We start from the raw sequence: 16,926 nt of genomic DNA on the forward strand, positions 1-16,926 counted from the left end.
TCCCCGGTGGCCTCAGTACAAACAAACGGCACACTGTCGCCCCACTTCCACCCTTCAGAGTGAGCTATTACCGATTAACTCATTGGCTAAGCAGCTCCCTCGCTCTTTAACCTCATTCAAATGGGCAGAGGACGGGTTTCGCTAGCTCGGCGTCTTTATCACAACACCCTTATCTGATATGTTCCGCACAAACTTTCTGCCTCTGGTTGAGAAAGCTGAAAGAGATTTTGACCGCTGGTCAGTTTTACCGCTATCCCTCATGGGCCGGATAAATCTGGTCAAGATGGTCGTCCTACCCAAATTCCTGTATCTTTTCCAGCACGTCCCTATACTTATCACTAAATCTTTTTTTGATAAATTAGAAAGGACAATATCTAAATTTTTATGGGGTAGCAAACCGGCTAGAATCCGAAAGGCGATACTGCAGTCTCCTAAGAGTGACGGCAGTTTGGCACTTCCTGAGTTTAGGCGATACCATTGGGCAGCTAACTTGCAAAAACTCCTGTATTGGATGAATGATGATTGCGACCACCTACCGACCTGGGTACACATGGAAAAGGCGAGTTCACATCTCCCGTTGCGGTCTGTCCTATGCTCCCAACTCCCCCTTCCTATAACATCTGTGGGTGCAGGCCCAATTGCGTCCCTCTCGCTCAAGATATGGAGTCAACTCAGGAAAAACTTCGGTTTACAAGGCCTTTCCATCTTGACCCCACTGCTTAAAAACCACATCTTTAAACCTTCAAGTACAGACCACGCATTCAAAACCTGGCATAGCAACGGTATCAGTAGTATCAAAAACCTATACAGGGGTGGCATCTTTTCGTCTTTTGCGGAGCTCTCGTCCAACTATAGCCTCCCAAACTCCCACCTTTTTCGTTTTTTCCAGATTAGGGATTTTGTGAAGAAGACATTCCCCCATTTCCCAAATCGCCCCCCTGAAACCCTGACCGATACCATCTTAGCTCTAGATCCCAACCGGAAGAAATGCATCTCTGTTTTGTATAACATGTTAGGGTCGGTTATATTGAAACCTCATACCTCATTAAAAGCTGCGTGGGAGGGTGAGCTGAATACGAAACTAACAGACCAGCAATGGGACTCTGCCTTGGATTTGATCCATTCTTCCTCCATATGTGCCCGTCATGGCCTAATCCAATGCAAAGTCCTTCACAAAGTCCACCACACAAATGCAAGATTATCTAGAATTTACCCCGCTGTTAGGGACACCTGCAACAGATGTAATCAATCTCCTGCCAACCATAGCCATATGTTTTGGTCTTGCCCTAAGCTAGTAGCCTTTTGGAGGAGTGCTTTTGACTTGATAAGCAGAGCCTACGGCCAGACTATTCCTCCAAACCTACTGTCAGCCATTTTCGGTACCCCTCCCAACACCAACCTCTCTGTTGCGGTGAAACGGGTTCTAGCTTTTACAACCTCGTTAGCCCGGAGACTGATCTTGCTTAACTGGAGGCTCACCTGTCCCCCGACACACGCCCGCTGGATTAAGGAGGTGCTTTACAATTTAAAGCTTGAAAAACTTAGGTTCTCTCTCAAAGGCTCTACCAAGACATTCTTAGATACATGGAACCCTTTCTTGGAACTTGTTAACTCTCTCAACTTGTCCCCGGACTCGAAAGATGACTGAGTGCTCTCCACCATTGTGCTGCTCTACTGCAGCTGCTCTCCCCTTAACCCCCCCCCCCCTCCCCACACTTATTTATTTAATTACTTACTTATTTACTGTTATTAGCGACCCCCTTTTTTTCTTATTTTTTTTAATTTATTTTTTTAGTACTTTTAGTTTTGTTTATCTTACCATATTTGTGTGGATGTGTATGTATGTGAGTGTTGTTTGTCCCCGTTTGGTTCCAACCTGATTCGGGTGGGTTGAAGGTGGGTATGGGTAAGGGCTTTGAGGGTCGTCTACATACTGTTGCACAATTATGCCTTGACTGTCAATGTCTGTTATCATTGTGTGTATGCAAATTGCTGTGAAATTCAAATAAAAAGATTTAAATCAAGTCTGCAGAGGGTAGTGAGGGGAGCAGAGGATCATTGGCGTCTCCCTACCCTCGGTACAAGAACTGTTCCAGAGCCTCTGCCTGAAAAAAGCACTGAGCATAGCAAAGGACAGACTGCACCCCCTCCACACACATCTGGATCTCCTGCCATCAGACATGATACCGTAGTATCAAATCCCGGACAACTAGACTGCTAAACAGCTTCCTTCCACAGGCTGTGAGGCTGCTAAACAGTCACTCCACCTGATTCTGCTGCTTTTTTGCACTGACAATGTAATAACAACTCTGGCACTGGCCACTTAAATCAGCTGCCCTGGACAATTTATGACTGTTTATACTTGTATTTTAATGTTGCTGTTTTTTACCTGTACTTTTTAACTATTCATATTGTTTTTATTAGGGATTAGATTGTTTTTATTTATGTGTGAAATGTTTAAGTTTTATGTGCGATGCTCTGGTATTCCCAGGGAAACGTCTTCTTTCTCATTTTGCACTGTACAACTGCTGCTTTGCAAGATGACAATAAAGGTTGATTGATTGATTGATTACTTTTGCTGGGATGATTTTCAAATCTGGCAACGTAACTCAGAGGGCTTGGTTAGAAATGTTGTTCTTCTAAACCTGAACAAAAGCAACATGGAAATGTTGCGTAACATCTTTAATTATGAATTTAATTAAGTATTCTCAAAAACACAGTGATTTGGTCATTAATTTCAATTAAAAATATGGTCATTGCATTTTTTCCTAGTTACTTGATTTTACACTCTGATAACGAGTTCAGTCCCAGCTTCATGTGCTACTAGTTCTCTCCTTATTCAGTTTCAGAGCACTTTTGAATTATTGGACAGACCTAAATTAGGCTTTTCTATTAATCTCCATGTTTTACTCAATGCACCCAATTAATTTCCCATAGTCTGCATAAATATTTGGAGGCAAATCAGTTTTCTACAATGACACACGTGAACTATTATGTCAAAAATCGATATTCCTTCCCAGGAGCCCCACAGTGTGTAAACCTTTCAATGTTACTTGGTACCTTTACTATTTTAATACATTATAGGCACAGTCAGAGTTCTAGAGTCATACAATATAGAATCAGGCTCTTTGACCAACCAAGTCTGCACTGACCACCATTCACTCAACCTCCAATAATCCTATTTTATTTTCCTTGAATTCCCATCAACTTCGCACATATTCTACCACTCACGTATGCACTGGAGACAATGTACAGTGGCCAATTAACCTGCCAACCTGAATATCTTTGGGATGAGTGTTCAAACCTACGTTGTCACAGGGAGATCCTGCAAACCCCACAAAGTAAGCACCTGAGATCAGGAATTAATCTGAGACGCTGATGCCATATGGGAGCAGCTCTACACCACTGTGCTGCACTCATATTTTCATTTGACTATAAAATCAGACAAAGATTTAAAATAAAACAATTTACTTTGGGAACACATGAATGTTGTCATTCAGAAATGACAGAATCAGTTCCCAATGTAAAAAACATTATTAAATTCATAAGGAAGATATTAAAAAATATCACCGAAGCAGTTTTTCACCTATACTTACAGATCTCTACTGCTCCAGTGTCATTTTCCCCAAGCCTATGACTGCAACTGGACAGATTGCTGAAAACTAGCATACAAGGAAATCAGGAGCATAATCTTAATTATTTGGCCATGACAATGTACCAGGTTTACTTACCAGAGGATGCTTGGACAGGTTCATCTTGCTTTTGCTTGAGTTTCAGAGTTTTTGCATGGTTCTTTCCCTGGTAATGAGACTGAGCAACAACTGGCGCCGTAAAGGTCACATTACAGAGTGGACAATATTTATTCCGATCAACTTCTCCATTGCTATTGTCCTGCAGCAAGGTTCAAAAATTACTGTTTTCATTAACACCACATCCAACATTCATGTAGGAAAAATTATCACAGTGCTTTGAAAAGTTAGGTAAATTGCTAAACAGATTGTCTTTCTAGTTAGAATGACAATAGGAATTTGCAGAGTGGAAATTCACTAGTTAGCAGGGTTGAGCAATACAGAATATGTGGTTTCATGAGGCTAAAATCTAACAAAGCTACTACCAATGAATAAAAACTGATTATGGCAGTTAACATCTAAACACTATTATCTATATTTTGACATCTATATTTTGACATGTGGTATCTTTCTTTTTGCACTACATATTGTACTTATGTATGGCTTGATTGTACTTATGTATAGTGTTATTTGACTGGATAGCATACAAACAAAGGTTTTCACTACCTCAGTGCACATTATGGTCATAATCCAATATCAAAATAGGTCCAATATTTAGGTGTTAATTGTTTATGTGCAAGTGACGAATAAAACTTGAATTAAAAAAAAATGAATAGAATAATGGCTGAAATGTATTGATCATTTGTAATCAGCATGTTTAAGAGCATAAAACACAGAAGAAAGAGCAAGTCATTCAGCCCCTTTTATCCTCTTAATAAATCCTCAGCACCACTTTACTGGAGTAACCCTAGATCCTTTGAATTCCTGAATATTCTAAACTTGGACTTAAATATGTTTAGAGACCGATTCGTATTTACTTTCTTCGATAGGGAATTCCAAAGATTTACTATCTCAGTGAAGGCATTTTTATGTTCAAGTCACTCCTGAATGGATGACATTTTATTTTCAGACTAGCTCTAGACACTACAGCCCAGGGAAAACATCATTGCTACAACTATTCTGTCAAATCCCATTAAAATTGTGTACATTTCATTAAGATCACTTCAGTCATTTAAGATTCAGAGTATACAGGCCCAGTCTACTTAATCTATTCTTCGAAGACAATCACTGTATCCCACAATCACTATAATCACCGTTGCAAGTATATCCTTCCCTGGGTTTGGAGACCAGATTTTGAAAGAATTCTGGCATACCTTTTGCATTCCCAATTAATCTACAATGTTTACTTTTATTGTGGTAAGCGAGGCATATGGTTTGCCTGCCTTCATTGCTGGGGCACTGAATATAAGAGCCAGGAAGTAATGGTGCAGCTACATAGGGCGTTGGCTCGGCCGCATTTGGAGTACATGCAATTCTGGTTGCCCCATTATTCTCGTTGCCTTATTACAGAAAAGATTTGGAGGCTTTGGAGAGACTGCAGAGGAGGTTTATCAGAATGCTGCCTGGATTAGAGGTTTTCAGCTATAGGGAGAGGTTGGATAGACTTAGATTGTTTTCCTTGAAACATCAGAGATTGAGAGGAGACTTGATAGAAGTATATACAATTATGAGATGCATGGTTATGGTAGAAATGTCCAACACTTGAAGGCATAGCTGTAAGGTGAAAGGGGTAAAGTTTAATGGAGATACGCAGGGCAAGTTTTCTTTTAACATGGAGAGTGGTGAAGGCCACGTTGAGTGGTGTGGAACACATTGCCAGGGGTAGTGGTGGGGGCAGATACGATAGTGATGTTTAAGAGGCTTTTAGATAGGCACATGGAAGTGCACAGAATAGAGAGATATGGATCATGTACAGGCAGTTGAGATCAATTTAATTTGTCATCATTTTCAGCACAAACATTGTGGGTCAAAGAGCCCATTCCTGTCCCGAACTGTTCTATGTTCTATGATCTGTGATTAAGTCTGTCCAGGTCTCTTTGAATGTCAATACCTATTTAAAAAATACTCATCTACTATCAAAGTAGATGACATTACATGTTCCCCACATTATGGTCCATTTGCTTTCACTTTGCCTGACTGCATCCTCCTCACAACTTACACAAACTTAATATGAGCAGAAAACGTAGATAAATTGCACTATATCCCTTTATTCAATTCATCGATACAGATTGTGGACAGCAGCAATGACCCGTGTGGCACTCCAATAATCACAACTTCTCAACCTATTTATAGAAGGCTTTTCCGTAAAGAGGCAGCTAATATGATCAAAGACCCACACCACTTAGGCCACACTTACAACTCACTACTACCATCAGGAAGTCAGTACATGGGCCTGAGAACTGAGACCTTTAAGATCAAGAATGCTTCTTCCCAACAGCCATCAGGTTCCCGAACACTGCATAAACTAATCACAACCTCACCTCAACTATGATCTACTAAGGACTAATATATTTGGTTGCACTATAGGTCTCAGTTTTGCACCTTAATGGTGTGGTTACCTAGTATTACTGATTATGAATTTATTGCATTATTGATTGTTGTATATTTAGTTACGTGTCATTGTATTAAAGGGCCTGTTAAGCTGCAGCAATTTTCATTGCCGGTCCGTACAAGAATGAAACATTGTTGACCCCTGAAAATGATCCACTTATTCTATTTTCTGTCCATTATCTACACAAGTAAATTACTCCCAATCCCATGTGATCTCATTTTGTACAATATAGAACATTTTATATTCTGAAGGTGTATAACACCTTCTGAAAATCCACATATTTGTTTAATTTCTCTGCCATTTCCAAATCAACTATTCCTTATCTATTCTGCTTTTCCCAACCTCAAAAGAATTAGATTTGCCAAACATAGTTTTCGTTCCTTAAATCCATGCTGACTGCCCAATTGTGTAATCATTACTTTCCAACTAAGTAGTAAATTCTGTAGTATTTTCTCTTGTGGAGTTAACAGGTTAGTTTAGTAAATGTTTTCTCTCTTTCTTTAAATAGTCAAACCAAACCAGAATGTACTGCATTGTGGAGGGTGGCAATCAGCACATCCATTGTTTCCACCCCCTTCTTTCTCAAAACTTGGGATAGCATCCACTGTCCTGTGGATTTATCAGCTTTCAGTCTCATTAATTTATTTAATACTTACTTTTAAAACTAATGCTATTTTTTGTCAGCTTCTTATTCACTCAGGACCTGTTGTTCTCTGCTAGTTTCAGAGATATTCTGTGCCCTCTCATGTGAAGATACAAGATATTTGTTTAATTTCTCTGCCATTTCCAAATTCCCAATATATTTACTCCTATCTCACTCTGCAAGGTGTGCAAATTAACCTTTTGTTTTCACATATCTTTAGAAACTTTTACCGGCCAATTATATTTTTTCTCACAAGTTTCCTACTTTTTCATTTATTTCTCTATTAACATCTAGGTCGTCATTTTCCGAAACTGATCATTTTGCAACCACACACATTCAATGGATTAGACTGTACATTTTCTATTTCTATTTGTGCCATTCATTTAACTATCTTGTTATGAATGTTGCTTATATTCAGATAAACGGTCATCAATCTTGTTCTTTCCCCATTTTGCTCTGCTCTGACGGAGGCATTGTCTTATGTTTGTAAGCAATGTCCCTTCCTGACATACTCTGTACCATTACCCATTTTGCTACTATTGCCTGGCTCTTTGTCTTAAGCATTCTACGCTTCCATGCTTACAATTTTTAAAACCAAATTTTGCTGGACAAATATATTTGATGGAGTGACAGAAAGTGTTGGTGAAAATTGTGCAAATGATGTTTATATGGACATTCAAAAGGCATATTACAAACTACTGGATAATTTAATGCTTTAGAAAAATCAAAGTACAGGATTAAAAGAACAGTAAAGGCATGGATTCAAAAAAACATTTAGTGATCTAAAGTAATGGTATGCTTTCCAGACTCGTTACGTGTGCAATGATATCCCACAGGATTCACTGGGACCACTGTACCCTTTGAAATGTATTAATGGTAGTCATGGATACATTATTTAGGGCATAATTTTGAAGCATACAGTTGACTCAAAACTCAAATGTATTTAAGGAGGACGGTAGTAAAACATTAATTAGGTGGACTTGCACAGAACAGGTAAAGCAGATGAAATTTAATGAAAAGATAATTCAATATTCAATTGGTGGGAAAAATAAAGAATAAACTAAATGTTGAAATTTTAAAGTGATACTGGAATAGGCAATCTGGCTCGTCCATACAAGTCTGTGAAGATGGTAAAATAAGTTTTAAAAAGCACAAAGGATCCTGGGCTCTTACCGCTGTTTGGCTATGTCAATTCGCTCTTGCACTGCACAGCACAGCACATGGTGCAGCGATAGAGATGCTGTCCGAAAATTGCAGTAATAGGATGAGGTTGTAAATCAATGCCTAAGACTACAGAAATAGTATCAAAAATTTATTTCCACCATTTTTCCAAAAGTGGGCAGGACCAAAACATATGGGTCAGTGAGGCCACTTCAGAGTTACATCTGTCACAGGTAGGATTTATATGACCATAGAAACGAGCCAACTTATCTTTTGACATATGAACTCTGTGAACCACCTTGAATTGTATCAGAGCGTGTCTTGCACACATTGAAGAGGTATTGACTAATTGAAGAATCCTCTCCCATTTCTCTATAGATAGAGAAATTTGGAGTTCTCTTTCCCAGTCATTCTTAATTTTATCAGATATATCTATTTGTAATTTCAAAGTCGTTATTAATCCTTTCTGATAAGGGTTCAAATGTCAATTTTCCCCAAAATTCTGGTTTAATGTGGCAGCGGAAAAAGGAAAAAGTAGCCTTCAAAAAATATCTAATTTGTAAATATCTAAAAAAGTGTGAATTAGGTAAATTATATTTATTGGACAGTTGTTCGAAAGACATAAAACAACCATCCAAAAACAAATCACGAAAAGCTACTAATCCCTTACTCTTCCATAACAAAAAGACTTGATCAGTACTAGAAGGTTGGAAGAGAAAATTGGATAAGATAGGACTCGATAAGATAAAATCATTTTGTCCAAAAAACTTATGAAATTGAAACCATGTTCAGAACGTATGTCTTATTATTGGGTTAGTCGTATATTTATTCAATCTCATAATTGTAAAAGGTAACGAGGCCCCTAGAATAGAAGTCAATGTCCTTGTAAGGAATCAATAGTCCTTGTAAGGAATCACGTTCAAGATTTATCGATCCTGGGCATTGGGTATCTTCTAAATCTTTTGTCCAAAATGTTAGATAACGAACATTGACTGCCCAATAGTAGAATCTAAGGTTCGCCAATGCAAACCACCATCTTTTTTTGATTTCTGAAAGTATTTTTTACTTAGTCTGGAATTTTTATTGTGCCATATATATGAAGAAATTTTGGAATCTATAATATCAAAGAAAGGTTTGGCAATAAAAATTGGTATCGTCTGAAATAAATGCAGAAATTGCCGATATCTATCTGATAGTTTGTATGCCCTATCCTAATCCATAAACCTTGCGCATCTGATAAAATAACTTGAAAATAAAATAAAAACAAAAATCAACAAAATGTGTTGTTTCTTCTGCATGAGCCTTGTCCATCCCACAAGTTTAATGTTGGCATCAGCTGTTAAATAACAGCAGTGGGGCACTATGTCATCACCTCTAAAATGGCTTAATATGAAAGAAAAGCATCACATAGGAATGTATCTACACTTATAACATGGAGTTTAATGTGGGGGGGGGGGGAGGTGGTTCCCTTTTCAGAAATTTGTTACGGACTGTTTTCTGGGAATGCAACTACTCTGTATTGTGGGGAAAATGCTGTGCTAAATTTTCAGGATTAAACACAAGCTGGGCCTCAGCCAGACAATTCCATTCAATACTGAGCATCAGACTTTAAGATTTCAAGACAAAGAGCCAGAGCAAAAGCCCAAAAGCCTCCTTATGCTTTGTACCATTCAATGATTAATTAAAAACTTACAGTAGGATCTTTTTTTATTATTTTGGCAACTGGTTCGCCATCTTGATGAAGCTCTTCATACCGACGTACTTTATTGGCATGTTTCTTGCTCTGTGGAAATAGAGATTATATTGTATTAAGTGAATGACACTTTGAGGATAAAGAGTACTTTCACGTGTTGTCATTAAATTAATGATATAGATTAAATGGGGTGTATTAAAACCCCTTTAAAAGCTAGTATCTTCAGTAAAAAGTCACGCATTAATGTCTGCTGTAAAGCAAATGATACTAATTGCATTGAAATAACCTGAGCAAGTTTTTTTTAAACCTATTAAAGTTAAAGCATTTCATCCATTCCTGCTAATTAATTCCACCGTTGGGAAGTTTTAGCTTTTTATTAAGTTTCAAATTTTGCTGCGCCAGATTGCATAAGCAATGCCGCTGCAATATAGGGCAAGATCTCAGTAGCCCCATCTCCCCATACTAGTACCTAAATGATCCAGCTGCCAAACTTGAATATCACTGGCCCAAAGCATTGCAGAGTCCAGTAGTATACCCTGAGCAACAACTGGGCTTCCAGTTATGCATTGAGGAGGCACTGCCCTGAGAGCTGTTAACAATCTGGCTGTGTTGAAACAAGGAACTAACTACTAAAGCTCTGAGTATTTTTTAAATAATTTATTCAGAGATATTGAAAACTATTAAGTGAAATAAAATGTATTAAAATAGTTTTTAAAATGACAAAATTTACCAAAATCCCACAACTATTAAATGCATTAAATTGAGGCAGAATTAGAAATTTACCATGTTATTTATCTACAAATCCAAAGATCTCCAATTCACGTTGAAATCAATAAGGATGGATCTAAACTGACACATGATCCCAGAGTTAATTCTTCAGTATAACAACAGATCATTCAAATTCAAGTCAAATGCAAATTGAAATAGGTCTGCTATTTCATTACCTGATAATGTGCTAGTCTCTGGGACTCTGAAATCAGCACAGCATTACACACTTTGCAGTGAGTATCTGTGAAGAGCTCACTATTTCCCTCGATGATCTTTTGTACTGCGAAAGAAAATCAAAAGAACTAAACTGAAAGAGCAAAGAGCTAATTTGAGGCCATAGTTATTGTCTTCCTTATACATTCATTGTTTCATTAAAGTATATACACCATTTCAAAAAAATAGTAACTCTCATCTTCTCTCAAGAAATGTGCACAATACTCCATCCAATTCCAGACAAAAATCTGTTTCCTAAAAGTTCACTGTGACCTCCTTGCTTTTGTTCTCTATGAAGGTGATTGGCAAAAGTGCAGTATTTCATATGCTCATAAACATCTATCTCAAAATGCCCAGATCCTCTCCATGAACAGAGCACCTATTTCCCTGGATGTCCCTATTCTTCTACCCATTTTAGAATTATGCCCTCTGAAGTCTATACTATTCTTTTTTCACCTTGCTAAATGCAAGCAACATTCTCACCATTAAATTTCAACTGACATTTATTTGCTCATTACATTTACCTGCCTAGGTTTGGTTGAGTAGTATCATGGATTCAGAAGCATACAGCAAGGAAAGAGGCCCAACTCACTCATTATTATTGTACCTGCCTCAATTACTTCCTCTGGCAGCACGTTCCATGTACCCACCATCCTCTGTGTGATAAAGTTGCCCCTCGGGTGCCAATTACATATTTCCCCTCTCACCTTAAATCCATGTCCTCTACTTCTTGATACCCCTACCATGGGAAAAGATTAAGAATTCACCTTATCTATTCCCCTCATGGTTTTATACATCTCTATAACATCACCCATGGAACTTTCTCCATCATAAAAGTTAACCTGGCTGATCTGTATTTCTTAGCTTTATCTTTACAACCTGTATTAAAGAACATTAAAATTGTAATTCTCCAGTCCTCGGGTATCACTCCTTAATTTTCAGATGTTTCAAAGATTATGGCTAGATCCTCTGTAATTTTCTTTTATACTTCTTTCAATAGTCCAGGATTCATCCGAAATGGACCAAATTAGTTATCATGACATGACATAGATGTCAGTTGACAAGATGTGACGAGAATACAATGCATCGGGCGGACATAAAAGTTAACTGAATGGGCAAAAGGTATGGCAAGCATAAAGTGGAAGTAGCAAGAACATTGCTACGAAAAATAACAAACCTTATATTATTTGAATGGTGCAAGATTATTCAATGGTGGTGTTCATAAGCTTTGGTATTTTTATGTGTAAAAAAATTAACTCGCAAATGGAATCAGTCATTAGCTAGGCAAATGGGATGCTGCCCAGTAATGGAAACAAAATGAAGTACAAATGCTGGGAATTTTGCTACATATGTACAGGACTATGTTGAGACCATATCTGGAATAGGTTATATAGTTTTAGTCTAAGAAGAAATACAGAAGCAATATGTCTTCTCTGGGGACCGAGAACAGAAGTTTCATTAGATTCATCTAGAAATAAAATGAGGACAAATTATGCAGATTAGGCCTTTACAATCTGGAATTTAGAAAATGAGATAAGCTTCTATTGAAATATACAAGTCAATTTGGGGGGCGGGGGAGTACCCATTTAAGACTGATGTTGTCTCTCAAAGACTGTAGAATGTTGTCTCTCAAAGACTGAATCTTTTTAATATCCAACCATAGATTTATGAAGGCTATTGTCAAGAATATTTAATGTTGAGATTTTTTAGATCTTCAACTAATCAAAAGTTATGGGGAACAAGAGGAATGTGAAGGTTGAATTTAAGATTAGATCACCCAAGACCTTATAGAACTACAGGGAAGATTTGAGGGGCAGATCACTCCTCCCCCTATTTCTTGTGTTCTTATATCAAGAACACTTGCAAAAGTAAACAAATGTAACAGCAGGAAAATTCCAGAATCATTTAAGTTCTGTTCTACCTTTTGACCTTAATACAACCAAATTTAATTTTAATTTAAAAAAAAAAGAGCAAAATACAAACTTGACAGTGCTTGATATGGAGCAATAGCTTTGTGAATTAAACTACAGATGCTGGAATCTGAAACAATTCAGCATTTCAGAGACCTAATAATAAAATTTAGGCTGAGCAAGAACTGCATCGACAGAGGTGCCTTTTTTCAGCTGAAACATTAAAACAAAGCCTTACCTGCCCTGCCCTAAGCTACAAATCTCCACGGTCTCAATACAGCAACACAGGCAGTGGCAGCAGGCACAGCCGAAGAAGCTAAGGGGGGGGGTGGGGGGGGGGTGCGCCAGTAGGCATGACCGAGGAAGTCGCCAGTGTTGGCATTTCGGCCTGGTAGTGAGGTTCTGTAGGTCTGCTCGCTATAACTGAAATCCGTTATAAGGAGGTCCATGAAAACTGCATATAAAACGATGAAAGATAGATATGGTAGACAGTCATGGTGTATAGATATGGATCATTTATCACAATAGCACTTGGGGACACCACCAAATCCAAATTTCATTCTAAACTGCAAATCAACCTAACTTGGAAATATATCACTATTCATTCATCACGAAGGGAAAATCTTGGTGTCACTCTCCACCATATTTCATTAAAGAAGCATCTTTAACACAGAGTGCAGCAGGTCAAGGAGGTGGGTAATCTTCTCAAGTACAATAAGCACTTTGTTACAAACGACATTAGGAAGAAGAGGAAGGAGGTTCTGCAATGTGAGTTTAGAGAGTTAGGAAGAAGGCTGAAAAGCAGGACCCCCAGGATGGTTATCTCTGGTTTGCTTCCAGTACCTCGTGCTGGTGAGGGCAGGAACAGGGAGATAGGGGATCTGAATGTGTGGCTGAGGAGCGGGGGCAGGGATTTAGATTTATAGACCACTGGTATCTCTTCTGGCGTAGAGGTGACCTGTACAAAGGGGACGGATTGCACCTTAACTGGAGGGGGAAACCAACATTCTGGCAGGCAAGTTTGCTAGTGCTACACGGGTGGGTTTAAACTAAGTAGCGGGGGGTAGGGGTCGACAATTTGGAAGTATAAGGATGGAGTTAAAGGGAAAGAGAGTATAGGAAAAGTTACGAAAGACACCCAAATTAATGAGACGGAAAGTTCAAGGGATAAGAGAGTAAGGTCAGGTGAAATAGGAACCGGTGTGAGAGGGCACCATAATGTTTGGGACACATGGCTTCACAGGTGTTTGTAACTGCTCAGGTGTGTTTAAATGCCTCCTTAATGCAGGTAGAAGAGAGCTCTCAGCACCTAGTCTTTCCTCCAGTCTTTCCATTACCTTTGGAAACTTTTATTGCTGTTTATCAACATGGGAACCAAAGATGTGCCAGTGAAAGTCAAATAATCCATTATGAGTCTGAGAAACAAGAATAAAACTGTTAGAGACATCAGCCAAACCTTAGGCTTGCCAAAACCAACTGTTTGGAACATCATTAGGAATGAGAGCACTGGTGAGCTTACTAATCACATAGGGACTGGCAGGCCAAGGAAGACCTCCACAGCTGATGACAGAAGAATTCTCTCTATAATAAAGAAAAATCACCAAACACCTGCCCAACAGATCAGAAACACTCTTCAGGAGTCTGGTGTGGATTTGTCAATGGCCACTGTCTGCAGAAGACTTCATGAACAGAAATACAGTGACTACACTGCAAGATGCAAACCACTGGTTAGCTGCAAAAATAGGATGGCCAGGTTACAGTTTGCCAAGAAGTACTTAAAAGAGCAACCAGTTCTGGAAAAATGTCTTCTGGACAGATGAGACGATGATTAACATATCAGTGATGATAAGAGCAAAGTATGGAGGAGAGAAGGAACTGCCCAAGTTCCAAAGCATACCACCTCATCCATGAATCACATTGGTGGGGGTGTTATGGCCTGGGCATGTATGGCTGCTGAAGGAACTGGTTCACTTATCTTCATTGATGATACAACTGCTGATAGTAGTAGCATAATGAATTCTGAAGTGTATAGACACATCCTATCTGCTCACATTCAAACAAATGCCTCAAAACTAATTGACCGGCAGTTCATTCTACAGCAAGACAATGATCCCAAACATACTTCTAAAGCAACAAAGGAGTTTTTCAAAGCTAAAAAATGGTTAATGCTTGAGTGGCCATGTCAATCACCCGATCTGAACCCAATAGAGCATGCCTTTTATATGCTGAAGAGAAAACTTAAGGGGACTAGCCCCCAAAACATCATAAGCTAAAGCATGCAGATACAGCAGGCAGTGAAGAAAGCTAATGGCATGTTGGCCTTCATAACAAGGGTAGTTGAGTATAGAAGCAAAGAGGTCCTTCTGCAGTTGAACAGGGCCCTGGTGGGACCACACCTGGAGTATTGTGTGCAGTTTTGGTCTCCTAATTCTTGCTATTGTGGGAGTGCAGCGTAGGTTCACGAGGTGTCGGATCCAGTTCTCCGATCGAAGATGCAGTTTGGTTTGAGACTTTCTAGATGTTCAGATGTGCAGTATTTTGCTCGAGTCGAAATCGGGAATGCAGCTCTCAAAAGTAAAAGCTACTGAACTCGGGAAACGGGTGATCATCATCTCTTCACCGAGAGGCTTTACACGGGTCGGGGAGGAGGTATGTGCTGGGACTGGGGGGTGGGCGAGGATTAGAGATGGGCTTCCAGCATGGGATCAGATTCTGTTGCTGCGCTATCATATGATCATGTGATAGGAGGAGAATTAGGCCATTCGGCCCATCAAGTCTACTCTGACATTCCAGCATGGCAGAACTAACTCTCCCTCCTGACCCCATTCTCCTGCGTTCTCCCCGTAACCCCTGTACTAATGAAGAATCTGTCTATCTCTGCCTTAAATATATCGACTGACTTGGCCTCCACAGCCTTCAGTGGCAATGAATTCCACTGATTCACCAGCCTCTGACTAAAGAAATGTGCCGGTGCCCTGCTTCCACCCCCGCGCTGCCCTCCCCGGACACGTACACCGATATGTGGTGGATCCCGAGTTTATCGAGCCCCCCTCCCCCTCTGCAGAGCTACACCAGGCCGCGGCTGCCGACTCCAGCTTCGCTTTGATCCTGATCTCAATGCAGATCCCTCCCTTCACTCCCGACGTCCATATTCCCACAACATATGTAGCATTTTGTTTTTCTTGTAGCCTGGAAACTATCCCTGCTCCATATTCAACTCGGAGTGTGCTTGGGCGGCGCTTACCAGCCCCGTTGCCGGTGGAGCTTTCCATCAACTGCGGGATCGGTCTCTCCGACGCCATTGCTCCGAGTACGCGACCCAACGGCGGGCGGGCGGGCGCGCGCAGCACTGGATGAGGAGAGTCTCGCGCGAGCGCAACCAAAGATGCGCAACCGCCCCAACCCGAGACTGGCGGAACGATTCCAGAAAGTTCGTGGTTTCCTTGGAAACAGAACCGCTCGTCACGTGGCTTTGGGGTGGGCGCAGACCAGCCCCTTTGGACCAGCCCATCATACAAACCAAACCAAACCAAACCAACCAACCAACCCCCTTCCATTGACTCCATCTACACCAAAGATTATAGAGCTGCACCTCACGCTGAAGAGAGTCACTAAATGCTGGAGTAACTCAGCAGGACAGGCAGCATCTCTGGATAGAAGGAATACGATACGATAGAAGTTTTTCCCAGGAGGGAAATTGATCTGCCAACAGTCATAAAAAACACAAACTAGAATGGGTAACGTTTGGGGTCGAGAACCTTCTTCAGACTGAGAACGGTCTTGACCCAAAACGTCACCCGTTCCTCCTCTCCAGCGATGCTGCCTGACACAACTGAGTTACTCCAGCATTTTGTGTCTACCTTCGGTTTAAACCAGCACCTGTACTTGAAGAGAGACACTAATACTGGAGTAACTTAGCGGGGCAGGCAGCATCTCTGGATAGAAGGAATGGATGACATTTTGGGTCGAGACCCTTCAGACTGAGAAGAGTCAAGACCTGAAACGCCACCCATTCCTTAGCAATGTTACAAAATTTTGAGATTTTAAAAATCAAGCCTGCAATTTATCCCATCAGATAAAGCATAAAAAGTAGTTTAATTTGACACCTGATTCACTTTCATATCTTCAATATTAAAAAAAGTTATGGCCATTTTCATACTCGGAAATTAGCATCTTGTTCCCTATTGCTTTTCCATTGACTTAACACAAAAGCTGTGATCAAGGACAGTCAAAAGCCCATAACTTTCTTAAAAATTAAGAGAATTAAGGCGTTTTCAGTTATTATAGATTGAAGCATTCTGAAACAAATATGAAACAATCTTACTTGGATGACCTGAAATTAAAGCATACAATTAGTT

At 39.8% G+C, this 16,926-nt stretch overlaps 1 protein-coding gene across 1 annotated transcript in view; it reads right to left on the reverse strand.

Annotated features, from left to right (window-relative positions):
* The window catches only part of znf346 (zinc finger protein 346), a 31,364-nt gene extending 15,433 nt beyond the window's left edge, over positions 1-15,931 (reverse strand). Inside the window, exons 1-4 of the mRNA XM_033029680.1 lie at positions 15,813-15,931; positions 10,622-10,725; positions 9,678-9,767; positions 3,732-3,891 (exon numbers count right to left, since the gene is read on the reverse strand). Coding sequence (XP_032885571.1) covers positions 3,732-3,891; positions 9,678-9,767; positions 10,622-10,725; positions 15,813-15,870 — 412 coding nt within the window. The 5' untranslated portion in view covers positions 15,871-15,931. The remainder of the gene's footprint in view (positions 1-3,731; positions 3,892-9,677; positions 9,768-10,621; positions 10,726-15,812) is intronic.
* Between the last annotated feature and the right edge of the window lie 995 nt (positions 15,932-16,926).

This window comes from Amblyraja radiata, chromosome 11 (assembly GCF_010909765.2).
Source record: "Amblyraja radiata isolate CabotCenter1 chromosome 11, sAmbRad1.1.pri, whole genome shotgun sequence".
Lineage (NCBI taxonomy): Eukaryota > Metazoa > Chordata > Chondrichthyes > Rajiformes > Rajidae > Amblyraja > Amblyraja radiata.